The sequence below is a fragment of the Diorhabda carinulata genome, chromosome 11 (assembly GCF_026250575.1).
Source record: "Diorhabda carinulata isolate Delta chromosome 11, icDioCari1.1, whole genome shotgun sequence".
NCBI classification, from domain to species: Eukaryota; Metazoa; Arthropoda; class Insecta; order Coleoptera; family Chrysomelidae; genus Diorhabda; species Diorhabda carinulata.
Window position 1 is genome coordinate 12,439,482 of NC_079470.1, and position 14,622 is coordinate 12,454,103.

Consider the following 14,622-nt stretch of genomic DNA (forward strand, 5'->3'; position numbering starts at 1 on the left):
AGGTCATCGCCGTCATTATTTTCGTGTTCAGCGTTCGATAACCCTGAGGATGCATATATGTGGTCAAATTCATAACGAATTTCAATGGGACTCCAGTAAACTACGTAAATATCGACCACTTTGAGCACCAAGTACCTCGAAGGTCATCGCCGTCATTATTTTCGTGTTCAGCGTTCTCGATAACCCTGAGAATGGATATATGTGGTCAAATTCATAACGAATTTCAATAGGACTCCAGTAAACTACGTAAATATCGACCACTTTGAGCACCAAGTACCTCGAAGGTCATCGCCGTCATTATTTTCGTGTTCAGCGTTCTCGATAACCCTGAGGATGCATATATGTGGTCAAATTCATAACGAATTTCAATGGGACTCCAGTAAACTACGTAAATATCGACCACTTTGAGCACCAAGTACCTCGAAGGTCATCGCCGTCATTATTTTCGTGTTCAGCGTTCTCGATAACCCTGAGAATGAATATATGTGGTCAAATTCATAACGAATTTCAATAGGACTCCAGTAAACTACGTAAATATCGACCACTTTGAGCACCAAGTACCTCGAAGGTCATCGCCGTCATTATTTTCGTGTTCAGCGTTCTCGATAACCCTGAGGATGCATATATGTGGTCAAATTCATAACGAATTTCAATGGGACTCCAGTAAACTACGTAAATATCGACCACTTTGAGCACCAAGTACCTCGAAGGTCATCGCCGTCATTATTTTCGTGTTCAGCGTTCTCGATAACCCTGAGAATGGATATATGTGGTCAAATTCATAACGAATTTCAATGGGACTCCAGTAAACTACGTAAATATCGACCACTTTGAGCACCAAGTACCTCGAAGGTCATCGCCGTCATTATTTTCGTGTTCAGCGTTCTCGATAACCCTGAGGATGCATATATGTGGTCAAATTCATAACGAATTTCAATGGGACTCCAGTAAACTACGTAAATATCGACCACTTTGAGCACCAAGTACCTCGAAGGTCATCGCCGTCATTATTTTCGTGTTCAGCGTTCTCGATAACCCTGAGAATGGATATATGTGGTCAAATTCATAACGAATTTCAATAGGACTCCAGTAAACTACGTAAATATCGACCACTTTGAGCACCAAGTACCTCGAAGGTCATCGCCGTCATTATTTTCGTGTTCAGCGTTCTCGATAACCCTGAGGATGCATATATGTGGTCAAATTCATAACGAATTTCAATGGGACTCCAGTAAACTACGTAAATATCGACCACTTTGAGCACCAAGTACCTCGAAGGTCATCGCCGTCATTATTTTCGTGTTCAGCGTTCTCGATAACCCTGAGAATGGATATATGTGGTCAAATTCATAACGAATTTCAATGGGACTCCAGTAAACTACGTAAATATCGACCACTTTGAGCACCAAGTACCTCGAAGGTCATCGCCGTCATTATTTTTGTGTTCAACCCATTACACCTTGTGAAAACCAAGCTACTCACAATAACGAAAACCTCCGTTTATTCGTTGCTTATTGCAAACAGACTTTTACATGTATTCTAAATATAAAGATTGTCTCTGTTCCCATCTAACTATAATCTTATTTATGGTGATCAAATTATTGTTTTGCATTAGTTTTTACAATTTTCCTGTACTCCCAAATTTTGTAAAAAATCTATTTATACAAGTATTCAATTCAAATGTTTCAATTTGGCGCGTTGTTTTGGGATCGAATTCTGATTGGCTGCTTCCCAGCTGGTGCGCCATAGCACACCCTGTAGTCTTTACATCATGGGTTTCGATTTTCAGTGCTTTATTTCCTCGTCTAAAATTTAGTAAATCGTTTCAATTTTTCAGATTCATTTTTCTTGGAAAATCGTCTCAATATTAAAGTCTCGGTATTTAAACACGATTCCAGAAGTTACGCGCATGCGTCGAGGGGTATATTGTGCGGTATATTGTAAACATTTAAAAAAGAAGAAGAATAACATAAAAAGATCTAACAATTAAAAGTTGAGAAATTCTAATAATTAATGTTAATAATATTACAATCTATTCATAACAACTTTTTTTAATTCATTTTAATAAAAATATTTCTGAAGCCCCATTTGTTACTGATTCAGTTTCAAATACCGCATTGTTTTTATAAATAATTTATTTTCTCAACTAGTTCACGTCTGACTAAATGTTTAAAGTTCAATTTTACTTTAATCGCTGAATAACAAATTTTTAATCACCCAGGTAAACTCTCGAACTGATAACAATCTCAATAAATACTTGAAAACAACGAATTCAGCTTTAGAAGTTGACAGATCTCCCCACGGTTGTATCGAACCTCCTGAGGTGTAAATTTTCATTTTCACTTGTTCTAGTTTTATCAGTTTAAGGCCAGTAGTCGCGTAGTAAGGTTCGATGCACTCGCTTTGGGAGAGTTGGCGCGAACGTATATGAGTGAAAACTTTTTTTCACTAAATAGTTCGAAATGGAGCAGGACGGTACTCAGAGTTTTGCCAAGTTGAAAATGAGTAAGAGGCCGAACTCTCTCAAATTGGAATTATTGACTATACCTGAAAATTCTTACGTGAATCAATTCGACAATCGTGTTATTAATGTCGGCTTTAGGAACATCAATTATACTATTAAAGAAGGTATATTTAAAAAAAGTAAGTATTTTTTTATTAGAAAAATTCATTCAATGCAATATTATGGTTTATATTAAAGTGTGAAATTTAGTTGAATGTAATCAATAAAAGATCTAAATAAGTTAATGGTCAAATAAAAAGTATGTTAGAGAATGAATTATAATGTAACAGAAATTATGAGTACGGTTAGAAGTTCAAAAAAGAAACAATAGAAAAAGAAAATTATAACTTTGAAAAGGTACAAATCTTCAAAAATCTAAGTTTACAGTTATGAGGTAAAGAAACTATTAGCAACTAATGAAACATTAATGGAAATGAGATAGTAGAAAGCGAAATACTAAATAAAAAGATCAGAATGAAGGTTTACAAAACAGATTCAAATTTTTTAAGGAAAATCATAAATAATAATATGTGGGATGCATGAGGTAAAAGATGAAGGGGAAGATCCAGTTCACCAAGGACAGAACCATGAAGAGACTCACTAATTCGAAAGTTGGTTTAATTTGACAATAAAAACACAGATCAATATAAATATTTATAAACTCTTAAATTTGAGTTTTTCAAGATATTGACCTGAGCAACAAAATTTGTTTTCGTTTTTGTTAATTTAAATAACAAAAAACGTGAATTTTGCTCGTTTAATTCATTAGAATTATAAAAAAATGTTAACAAAATAATTATTTTTATATAAGAGTCAACTCTGAAAAAAAAACGATCTTAGTTCATTCGAGGACGATTTAACCAAAAAATGATATTCCACGAGTAAAAACAATTGAAGAAACCAAGGAAAAGTTAAGTAAACATTATACTGGAGTGCATTACTCCTTGAAATTATTTTTAATTGGTTCTAAAAGAACACGATTGATACCGAAACTACTCCAAAAATTATTAATAAAATGTATCCGATTAATTTCTGTTAGCAACGATACAAAAAAGCGATTTTGGGTAAATAATAACAAATACAAAAGACTATTTCCGGAAAATGATGAGACTATACGTAGCAGGACGCGTTATTGGGTAAAACTAGATAAAGGCGGGTCTGGACGATACAGCGTACCGGACAGCACTGAGCTCCGAGTTTCTGGAGCGACAGGACGCTTGGATTAATGCAGCTTCACGCGATCAAATTTTGGTTAAGACTCAAGAAAACGTTCACAATGCTTTCGAAGAGCGTTGAGATGATTGTCTTTCAAGACATGTTTCGGGACGACAGGGAAAATATCGAAGGCGAAGACCGCTCAGAACGACCGTAAAAATCGCGAGGTGAGGACACGACGGCTTAAAACAAATAATCAACCGAGTTAGGCCGAAGATCAAGTATGGAAACTCTTTTTCGGCCTTCCTCACGACCAACTACCTTTTTGTTTACTGACAGATCGCTGAAAGACACAGCATTACATCCATTACGAAGAGGTCCTCGTTGAAGTATAACGGGAAGCCTAAACGGCATGGAAATCTCGATGGGTCGTATTTGGAAGAATATTCACCATTGTGCCATTCGGCATTGCGATCAATTTTCAAATCTGGGTCCTGTATTTTTAAGATGATTTGTAAAAATTGAAAACTTGCAGGATAAAGTGCGCAAACCAAAAATTTGGGGCGTGTTTAGTTATTTTTTAGTTCGAAAGATGTTCTAGGTGATAACGAAAAAGCGATTTGTGATTTTTATTGAAATATGTTGTAAAAATAGATACTTTTAAAGCAAATTAACTTATCGTGTATTTAATAACAGAAAGCAGCTGTTCCACACATTCGATTTTGTCTGGTATACATCAGAACGAATTAATTTATCTAAATTAACATTTAAAGATTAATTTGAAGTGAAAAACGATGGTAGAGAAAAATGATAAGAGAAAGGGAGATTAGATCCAATAGATTTGCTCAAGTATTAACTTGACCTATTAACCACTAATTAGGAAACACATAAATGTGGTTTTTATTTCAAAATTATATTGCATAAATTAAGTTTGACAATTTCTAGTCGTTGTTTGATGATGAAATTCAATAATTTTTATCTTTATTGTCTTCGTACACATTCTTTCAAGCCGAAGAAGCTGTTTACTAACACTATACCGATACTTATACAATTTAAATGTTTGAAGCGTGTTTCGTTAACCAATTTATCGCCTTCAGATACCGAAAACTTCAAAATATGATTGTTTAAACCGTACTTTAGTTGATGACTTGAATAAATTATCATAAAAAATATAATTTATTAGTGATAAATTGAATTTTAACTTTACATTGTGATGTCAAAAGGTCAAATGAATAGGTAAATTTAGTGTAGTCTCGGTCGTCTATCTATAAACCATTTTTTTTTAATTTGTGAATAAAAATTTATGCAAATTGAAACCTAAGTAGACTAGATATTTGCTAATAACCGTTTCTTATCACCTCTGAATTTATTTTTATACGCACAAACGACATTTTATGAATATCCTTTTTTTGTACTCACCTTCTTTCCTCAGGTGTATTAAAATTTCATTTTAATACTACCACTATCAATATACTGATACTTTTCAATGAATTAAAGTGTCTAGATGTCGTCCTGGATAAATTATTGCATGAAATCAATCTCCAAAGCCATTGCGGCTATATGGACTTGTCGTAAGCTTCATGGTATAACATGGAAACTTGAGCCTTAGGACAAAACAATGGGACAAATGCGTATATATAGTGAACAAAGACATTCCATTAAAAAAGTAATCATTTACTGCTATTCAGGGGTCAATAAGGCTTCAATTGCATCTCTCTTTAGATGGCTTCCAAGCAGGTTTTGATATATCGTAGATCTGATAAGTTCTGCTTCAGATCTTGATAATCAAACATCTCTGAAGAGATCATTCAATTCAGCTCGATTAATTGAATGTGCAGGCTCCAAATGCATCTCTTTTCGACATCCTCTTTAAATGGCTTCCAAGCAGGTTTTGATGTATCGTAGATCTGATAAGTTCTGCTTTAGATCTTGATAATCATACATCTCTGAAGAGATCATTCAATTCAGCGCGATTAATTGAATGTGCAGGCTCCAAATGCATCTCTTTTCGACATCCTCTTTATATGGCTTCCAAGCAGGTTTTGATGTATCGTAGATCTGATAAGTTCTGCTTCAGATCTTGATAATCATACATCTATGAAGATATCATTCGATTCAGCGCGATTAATTGAATGTGCAGGCTCCAAATGCATCTCTTTTCGACATCCTCTTTAAATGGCTTCCAAGCAGGTTTTGATATATCGTAGATCTGATAAGTTCTGCTTCAGATCTTGATAATCAAACATCTCTGAAGAGATCATTCAATTCAGCGCGATTAATTGAATGTGCAGGCTCCAAATGCATCTCTTTTCGACATCCTCTTTATATGGCTTCCAAGCAGGTTTTGATGTATCGTAGATCTGATAAGTTCTGCTTCAGATCTTGATAATCATACATCTATGAAGATATCATTCGATTCAGCGCGATTAATTGAATGTGCAGGCTCCAAATGCATCTCTTTTCGACATCCTCTTTAAATGGCTTCCAAGCAGGTTTTGATGTATCGTAGATCTGATAAGTTCTGCTTCGGATCTTGATAATCATACATCTATGAAGATATCATTCAATTCAGCTCGATTAATTGAATGTGCAGGCTCCAAATGCATCTCTTTTCGACATCCTCTTTAAATGGCTTCCAAGCAGGTTTTGATGTATCGTAGATCTGATAAGTTCTGCTTTAGATCTTGATAATCATACATCTCTGAAGAGATCATTCAATTCAGCGCGATTAATTGAATGTGCAGGCTCCAAATGCATCTCTTTTCGACATCCTCTTTAAATGGATTCCAAGCAGGTTTTGATGTATCGTAGATCTGATAAGTTCTGCTTCAGATCTTGATAATCAAACATCTCTGAAGAGATCATTCAATTCAGCTCGATTAATTGAATGTGCAGGCTCCAAATGCATCTCTTTTCGACATCCTCTTTAAATGGCTTCCAAGCAGGTTTTGATGTATCGTAGATCTGATAAGTTCTGCTTTAGATCTTGATAATCATACATCTCTGAAGAGATCATTCAATTCAGCGCGATTAATTGAATGTGCAGGCTCCAAATGCATCTCTTTTCGACATCCTCTTTAAATGGCTTCCAAGCAGGTTTTGATGTATCGTAGATCTGATAAGTTCTGCTTCAGATCTTGATAACCATACATCTCTGAAGAGATCATTCAATTCAGCTCGATTAATTGAATGTGCAGGCTCCAAATGCATCTCTTTTCGACATCCTCTTTAAATGGCTTCCAAGCAGGTTTTGATGTATCGTAGATCTGATAAGTTCTGCTTCAGATCTTGATAACCATACATCTCTGAAGAGATCATTCAATTCAGCTCGATTAATTGAATGTGCAGGCTCCAAATGCATCTTTTTTCAACATCCTCTTTATATGGCTTCCAAGCAGGTTTTGATGTATCGTAGATCTGATAAGTTCTGCTTCAGATCTTGATAACCATACATCTATGAAGATATCATTCGATTCAGCGCGATTAATTGAATGTGCAGGCTCCAAATGCATCTCTTTTCGACATCCTCTTTAAATGGCTTCCAAGCAGGTTTTGATGTATCGTAAATCTGATAAGTTCTGCTTCGGATCTTGATAATCATACATCTCTGAAGAGATCATTCAATTCAGCTCGATTAATTGAATGTGCAGGCTCCAAATGCATCTTTTTTCAACATCCTCTTTATATGGCTTCCAAGCAGGTTTTGATGTATCGTAGATCTGATAAGTTCTGCTTCAGATCTTGATAACCATACATCTATGAAGATATCATTCGATTCAGCGCGATTAATTGAATGTGCAGGCTCCAAATGCATCTCTTTTCGACATCCTCTTTAAATGGCTTCCAAGCAGGTTTTGATGTATCGTAAATCTGATAAGTTCTGCTTCGGATCTTGATAATCATACATCTCTGAAGAGATCATTCAATTCAGCGCGATTAATTGAATGTGCAGGCTCCAAATGCATCTTTTTTCAACATCCTCTTTATATGGCTTCCAAGCAGGTTTTGATGTATCGTAGATCTGATAAGTTCTGCTTTAGATCTTGATAATCATACATCTCTGAAGAGATCATTCAATTCAGCGCGATTAATTGAATGTGCAGGCTCCAAATGCATCTTTTTTCGACATCTTCTTTAGATGGCTTCCAAGCAGCTTTTGATGTAAGTGTGAACTGGCAAGTTATGCTTCAGATCTTGATCATCATACATTTCTAATGTATAACATCCTCTTTGGATGGCTTCCAAGGATCTTTTGATGTATAAGCGAGAACTAGCAAGTTGTGCTCCAGATATTGATCATTATATATCTCTAATGAGATCATTTGATTCGGCTTGATTGAATAAATGTGCAGACTTCAAATGTATCTCTCTTCAATATCCTTTTTGGATGGCTTCTAACAGACTTTGATTTAGCTTGTTTTTTCATTCTATTCCATTGTCTTCATAGCAAAAAAGTAATGCATTATCAATATTATTGGGTTTTCCTTCATAACATTGATGATAACAAACTTACCAAAAATAATCAGAACTTTGTTTTCATTCTAATTAAATTTGATACAAGATATTGGGCCTTGAAAAAGAAATTAGGGATATTAAACCTAATGTCATCAAGTAGGGTAGTTGACAAAAAAATTTAAGGTTTAAAACGTAAGTTAGAGAAACATGTAGTTGAATAGTTAAAAAGCCAAAATTATGATATCATAAACGAAGCTCATGGTAAGAAATATCTGGCGACAAAGCTATTAGATATTATATTATTATAACAATAATTAATGCGTTCATAGTTGTTAATTGTCAAAATTGCAGCTTTTGGGGCTCTGAGATTGTCTAAAAACAAATGCATCCACAACGTGTGACACAATTCCATGTCGTGAACTCGTTTCGGTGATCAGAATTGGCCCCCCTTGAACGTGTGATTCAACACTATTATTTTTTTTAGGAGATTCAATGTTGCATCAACCATCAATTCAGCCAAATTTATGCAGAAAATTTCAAGAAACGAGTGCATATGTGTATGCAAAGCCGTGAAGTCTGAAATATGTGTTTCTATTTAATTACAATTTGCGTTTTTTGGGACATCCTTTACATACTAGTTTTTTCAGTATTCTCTCTAATTTTGTGTATTTTTTTATTATTATTTCACGAAATTTCTTCGCTTATTTCTAAATTAAAAGTCGAAGTAAATAAATTCTTATGATACAAACAGCAAACGGAATCGTCACACTTCAATTGACGTTAATGTGTAGGTAATTTTAATAACAAAGCGATTGTATTTGTAGTAAATTATTCTTTTCGAAATAAAAACCTATCTCACATCACGAAGGTTACAAAACAAAGAGATTTTGATAATATATAAACAAAGTCGTGTCACAAACTAATTCAAAAGGGATACTACATTTTTCAAAATTGTTCGATATCAGAACGTGAATTTAAAATTTAAAAAAGTCGTGTTTTTGCAACCTTGGTTCGCTGATTATAGTCAGAACCTATTTCGAATCAGTTATCTCTATATATAGACTGAAGAGATTTTATTACTCATAAAAAATATTACTATACAGGGTGCCGCGAGGTCAAAGGTCAAAATTTGACGTTTTTTGATTTTTATCGAAAACGGTAAATTTTATCCAAAAAAACTTCAAACAAAAGTTGTAGATCTTAAAATCCTCTACAAAAATGGTTTCTATGATTTTTTCCCTAAGAGTTACCATTCATAAGATATCGTCATGACAATTTTAGGGTAATTTAAGGGAATAATGCGACTTTTAGAACCGCGATATCTCAGAAATGGTAAATCTTAGAAAAAAAATCATAGAAACCATTTTTGTAGAGAATTTTAAAATCTACAACTTTAGTTTGAAGTCTTATTTTGATAAAACTTGCCGTTTTGGAGAAAAATCCAAAAAACTTTTGTAGTACATATAGGATCGATGGGAATTTTTAAAACTCTATTTGTAATGGTAAACCCCAGATCTTCACCAATATTTTTATGTCTAAATTACATCGGACAATAAAATATTTTCTCGTAGATAGGTCAATGAATGAGTTCGTTCGCAAAAATCTTTATGCCAAGACTGCAATGAAATTTTGAACCACGCGGTCGATGCATATTATCAAATAAAAATGATATTCATTTAAAAAAAGGTATAAGAAGTAAATAGAAATATATTTTTTGTATACACACGCCACTGGATACTGGCATTGACCGTACGCACTTTTATAGAAATTTCTTCCAAGTGTTTATTTGGTTCCATATCAGCTGAGCAATGGCTTCTGCTTTGTGTCGATTCTTTGTTGTATGATGCGACCTGCAGGAAGTGATTTGTAATTGTTGACAGAACCGGGGCAGGCATATCTGTTTAGAGTACATTCAATAATTAAAAACTTTTTTTATTATTAATTGTATTAAGGAAACAGAAAAAATATTAATTTTGAAAAAATAATACCGATATTTGTGTAAAAAAATAAAATTATCCTTATTAAGATTATATACGAGGGTTGTCCAAAAAATTTTTTGACCTAACAACATTTTTATTTCCCAACATCTCCTTCTAAGTCTAACAGTTCTTTTAATTTTCCCCAATATCAGTATTTTTCGTCAAAATAGGCTTTTACGTCTTTCTACAGTAAAAAGAAAACAGCAGAAAGTAGCTTGGGGCCAGATCTGGTGAAAAAGGTGGATGGTCAACCAATTCGAAGTACTATTCCTAAATTTAAGTGAGGAAAAACACTTTCTTTTTCTTCAAATGATTAAGATGAAACTTTTATGCATTTTTCACTCTTTGCAATCTGGTGGTGGATCCAGATTCCATCTACAGTTATTAATCGACACAACAAACCTTTCATTTTGCTTAAACCACGCCAGGGAAATGTTCATTCGATATGGTTTTGGGACTAAGTGTGAAAACGCGGTTTCTAGCGGGCAGATAGCCTAAGAATTCATAATTTTACAGTCAGTATATGGAAAATCCGTTCTTTTAATTTGCCGATAGTTTGAATTCAGCTGCCCAAAATGATGCGGCTGTAAATTGTTGTGCAAAGTCTCAACAGTACTGATATCTTCAGGTTGAGGTCGGAAACTTTTCAAACAACCCGACTCAAGTCTTGTTATTTCTAATATAGATTCAACCTTTGGTAAATCCAGAAGATAAGTCAAATGGTCAAATATTAAGATGCCGAACTTTATTAAAAACCTCTTCAAAGACAGAGTATTATCCTAGTGTGATACCCGTGACTTGTTTTTCCTCATTTTGTACATCCATTCCATAAATCCAGTTTCACCTTTAACATCAACACTTGTAGGATACTCCATACGAAAAACTTGTATCATAATATAAGACGTACAGAGGGAACAAATCCTATATCGGGGCTTTCCAATAATAAAACCAAATCTATAAGAAATTATCAAAATGTCACTCTCTCTAAAATTGAAAAAGCTAATTGTTTGAAATTTTTTTGTTACAGAAACTAGGGTGGTGTTGGATAATATAAATGGAGATTTTTCTGGTGGAGAATTGACAGCAATAATGGGTCCATCCGGTGCGGGCAAAACCATGTTATTAAACATCTTAGCAGGATATACGTAAGTAAAAAAGGGGCCTTATATCTCTCAAAAAATAAGAACTGAAAAAATTAATAATCACATAATCGAAATAATAATAATGCAAACTAATGTATTTACCATTAATTATTCAAAAAAAATTTTTTAATACCTCGTAATCGCCTTGATACACCTTTATAAACAACGAATTCTACATGCTCTTTCTATGATTTACAATGACACACAATATAGTCTTCGATATCTAAAACAATGGCTTCATTTAACTGGAGAATTTTATTGTATTCAGTGCAATGCGTAATACGTGGGTTAGATGCCGAGTAAATAGTTTTTTTCGCGACTTGCTGGGATTTGGTAGAAGCGAAACCAGTTATTGGGATAACATACAGGGGTTGAGACAAGAAAATACTCTTCTGGGAAACTATAAATAGAGTAGATCTGTTGAACGTATCAACCTAAGTAAGAATAATCTATGAATACTAACAGGAGCTCTATCGTTGCATTGTTACCTGAAGATGCTAGCCATCCGACATTCTAGACTTTTGAAAAGGAGTGGGATTAATGGATCATTTGTAAACAATGGGTTCTTCAGTATCGTAGACCCAATAGATCCTTTGGGTCGCAGTGTATACGAAACCACAAATATTTATATAAAAATACATACGTACTCTTAGTTACAAGTCTGATTAAGTACTTTGCACTGACTTCATTAAATCTGGGTTGAATTTACTACGTTATAACTATAATTAGCTATTTATTTTGTTTTATTTGTAAAGAATTTATTTTCCTTCATGGTTTTTGCTTTGAAATTTAGTTTTCCATAAAAAGAAAACGAATGGGATACAAAAAGGGCTCAGTTCTTGCCTGGTACCCTGTTTAAACCAAACTCCATTACATTTTACTCGTCTATTTACGTTTGATAATTCAATATTCAGTTGTGGCAAGTTAACGAGGTATACTAATGATTTTTTTCTACAAAAAGGACTACAATTAAGTCCATTTGCGTAAATAACGCAAAATAAATAAATTTTCTTTTAATTTGAAATAAAACTTAATGTTACTGCTTTGGTGAATATCCAAATTTCGTGACAGAATCTGTAAACTTGAGCATACAATTAATTAATTAATATATTTGGATCCGTTTTATTTATCTATAAATTTGATAACAATATAAAGCATTGAACTTATATTTGATTTAAAATTTTATATGTTTAAGTGTTAGACAATTGCTCTTATCAATGATAAGTTTCGATTATATTTCAATTTGAAAAACGTGTACAATTGGTAGTTGTAATTAGATAAAAAAACATAATTATTTATCTAAAATAACCAGCTTCCTATTTCTCTATCTCTTGTAGAATATTTAAAAAGTACCCGACATTCATTATCCCGTCTTAATTATGAATATCTATATCGAAATGATGTTGTTAATTAAGGAAAAAAAATAATTATCACAACAACATGTCATATTCATTATTCTAATGTCATATAATGCATTCTAAGTAGTTACCACTTTTTTTTCTATAATCAAATTGAATTAAATATAAATAGTTTATTTTTATCTTTTATTATGTTTTGAAACATCGCTTTTTGCAGTTAGTGTTAAATTAGTATCTCTACAGACACTTCAGTGTATATTTAAATACGAAATTCATTTTTTTATCAAATTCAAAGATGTCTTTATTTCTTTCGTCAAACCATTCGCTATTCATCATAGTTAAAACTCTTTTTGTTAATGCTGGTGCTAAAGCACGTGGTTATATGTTTTAAGAAACTGTATTTTATAAAAACAAACCGCCATAAGTCTTTATATACTATCTTTTATAAAAAACAAACCGCCAAATGTCTATGACACCAAAAGCACGTGGTCATATGTCTTAAGAAACTGTATTTTATAAAAACAAACCGCCATAAGTCTTTATATACTATCTTTTATAAAAAACAAACCGCCAAATGTCTATGACACCAAAAGCACGTGGTCATATGTCTTAAGAAACTGTATTTTATAAAAACAAACAGACATAAGTCTTTATATAATATCTTTTATAAGAAACAAATCGCCAAATGTCTATGACACCAAAAGCACGTGGTCATATGTCTTAAGAAACTGTATTTTATAAAAACAAACCGCCACAAGTCTTTATATACTATCTTTTATAAAAAACAAACCGCCAAATGTCTATGATACCAAAAGCACGTGGTCATATGTCTTAAGAAACTGTATTTTATAAAAACAAACCGCCATAAGTCTTTATATACTATCTTTTATAAAAAATAAAACCGCCAAATGTCTATGACACCAGAAGCACGTGGTTATATGTCTTAAGAAACTGTATTTTATAAAAACAAACAGACATAAGTCTTTATATAATATCTTTTATAAGAAACAAATCGCCAAATGTCTATGACACCAAAAGCACGTGGTCATATGTCTTAAGAAACTGTATTTTATAAAAACAAACCGCCACAAGTCTTTATATACTATCTTTTATAAAAAACAAACCGCCAAATGTCTATGATACCAAAAGCACGTGGTCATATGTCTTAAGAAACTGTATTTTATAAAAACAAACCGCCATAAGTCTTTATATACTATCTTTTATAAAAAATAAAACCGCCAAATGTCTATGACACCAGAAGCACGTGGTTATATGTCTTAAGAAACTGTATTTTATAAAAACAAACAGACATAAGTCTTTATATACTATCTTTTATAAAAAACAAACCGCCAAATATCTATGACACCAAAAGCACGTGGTCATATGTCTTAAGAAACTGTATTTTATAAAAACAAACAGACATAAGTCTTTATATACTATCTTTTATAAAAAACAAACCGCCAAATGTCTATGATACCAAAAGCACGTGGTCATATGTCTTAAGAAACTGTATTTTATAAAAACAAACCGCCATAAGTCTTTATATACTATCTTTTATAAAAAACAAACCGCCAAATGTCTATGACACCAAAAGCACGTGGTCATATGTCTTAAGAAACTGTATTTTATAAAAACAAACCGCCACAAGTCTTTATATACTATCTTTTATAAAAAACAAACCGCCAAATGTCTATGATACCAAAAGCACGTGGTCATATGTCTTAAGAAACTGTATTTTATAAAAACAAACCGCCATAAGTCTTTATATACTATCTTTTATAAAAAATAAAACCGCCAAATGTCTATGACACCAGAAGCACGTGGTTATATGTCTTAAGAAACTGTATTTTATAAAAACAAACAGACATAAGTCTTTATATAATATCTTTTATAAGAAACAAATCGCCAAATGTCTATGACACCAAAAGCACGTGGTCATATGTCTTAAGAAACTGTATTTTATAAAAACAAACCGCCACAAGTCTTTATATACTATCTTTTATAAAAAACAAACCGCCAAATGTCTATGA

At 32.9% G+C, this 14,622-nt stretch overlaps 1 protein-coding gene across 1 annotated transcript in view; it reads left to right on the forward strand.

Annotated features, from left to right (window-relative positions):
* The first annotated feature begins 2,277 nt into the window (after positions 1 to 2,277).
* The window catches only part of LOC130899234 (ATP-binding cassette subfamily G member 4-like), a 31,626-nt gene continuing 19,281 nt past the window's right edge, over positions 2,278 to 14,622 (forward strand). Inside the window, exons 1-2 of the mRNA XM_057809003.1 lie at positions 2,278 to 2,643; positions 11,120 to 11,237. Coding sequence (XP_057664986.1) covers positions 2,463 to 2,643; positions 11,120 to 11,237 — 299 coding nt within the window. The 5' untranslated portion in view covers positions 2,278 to 2,462. The remainder of the gene's footprint in view (positions 2,644 to 11,119; positions 11,238 to 14,622) is intronic.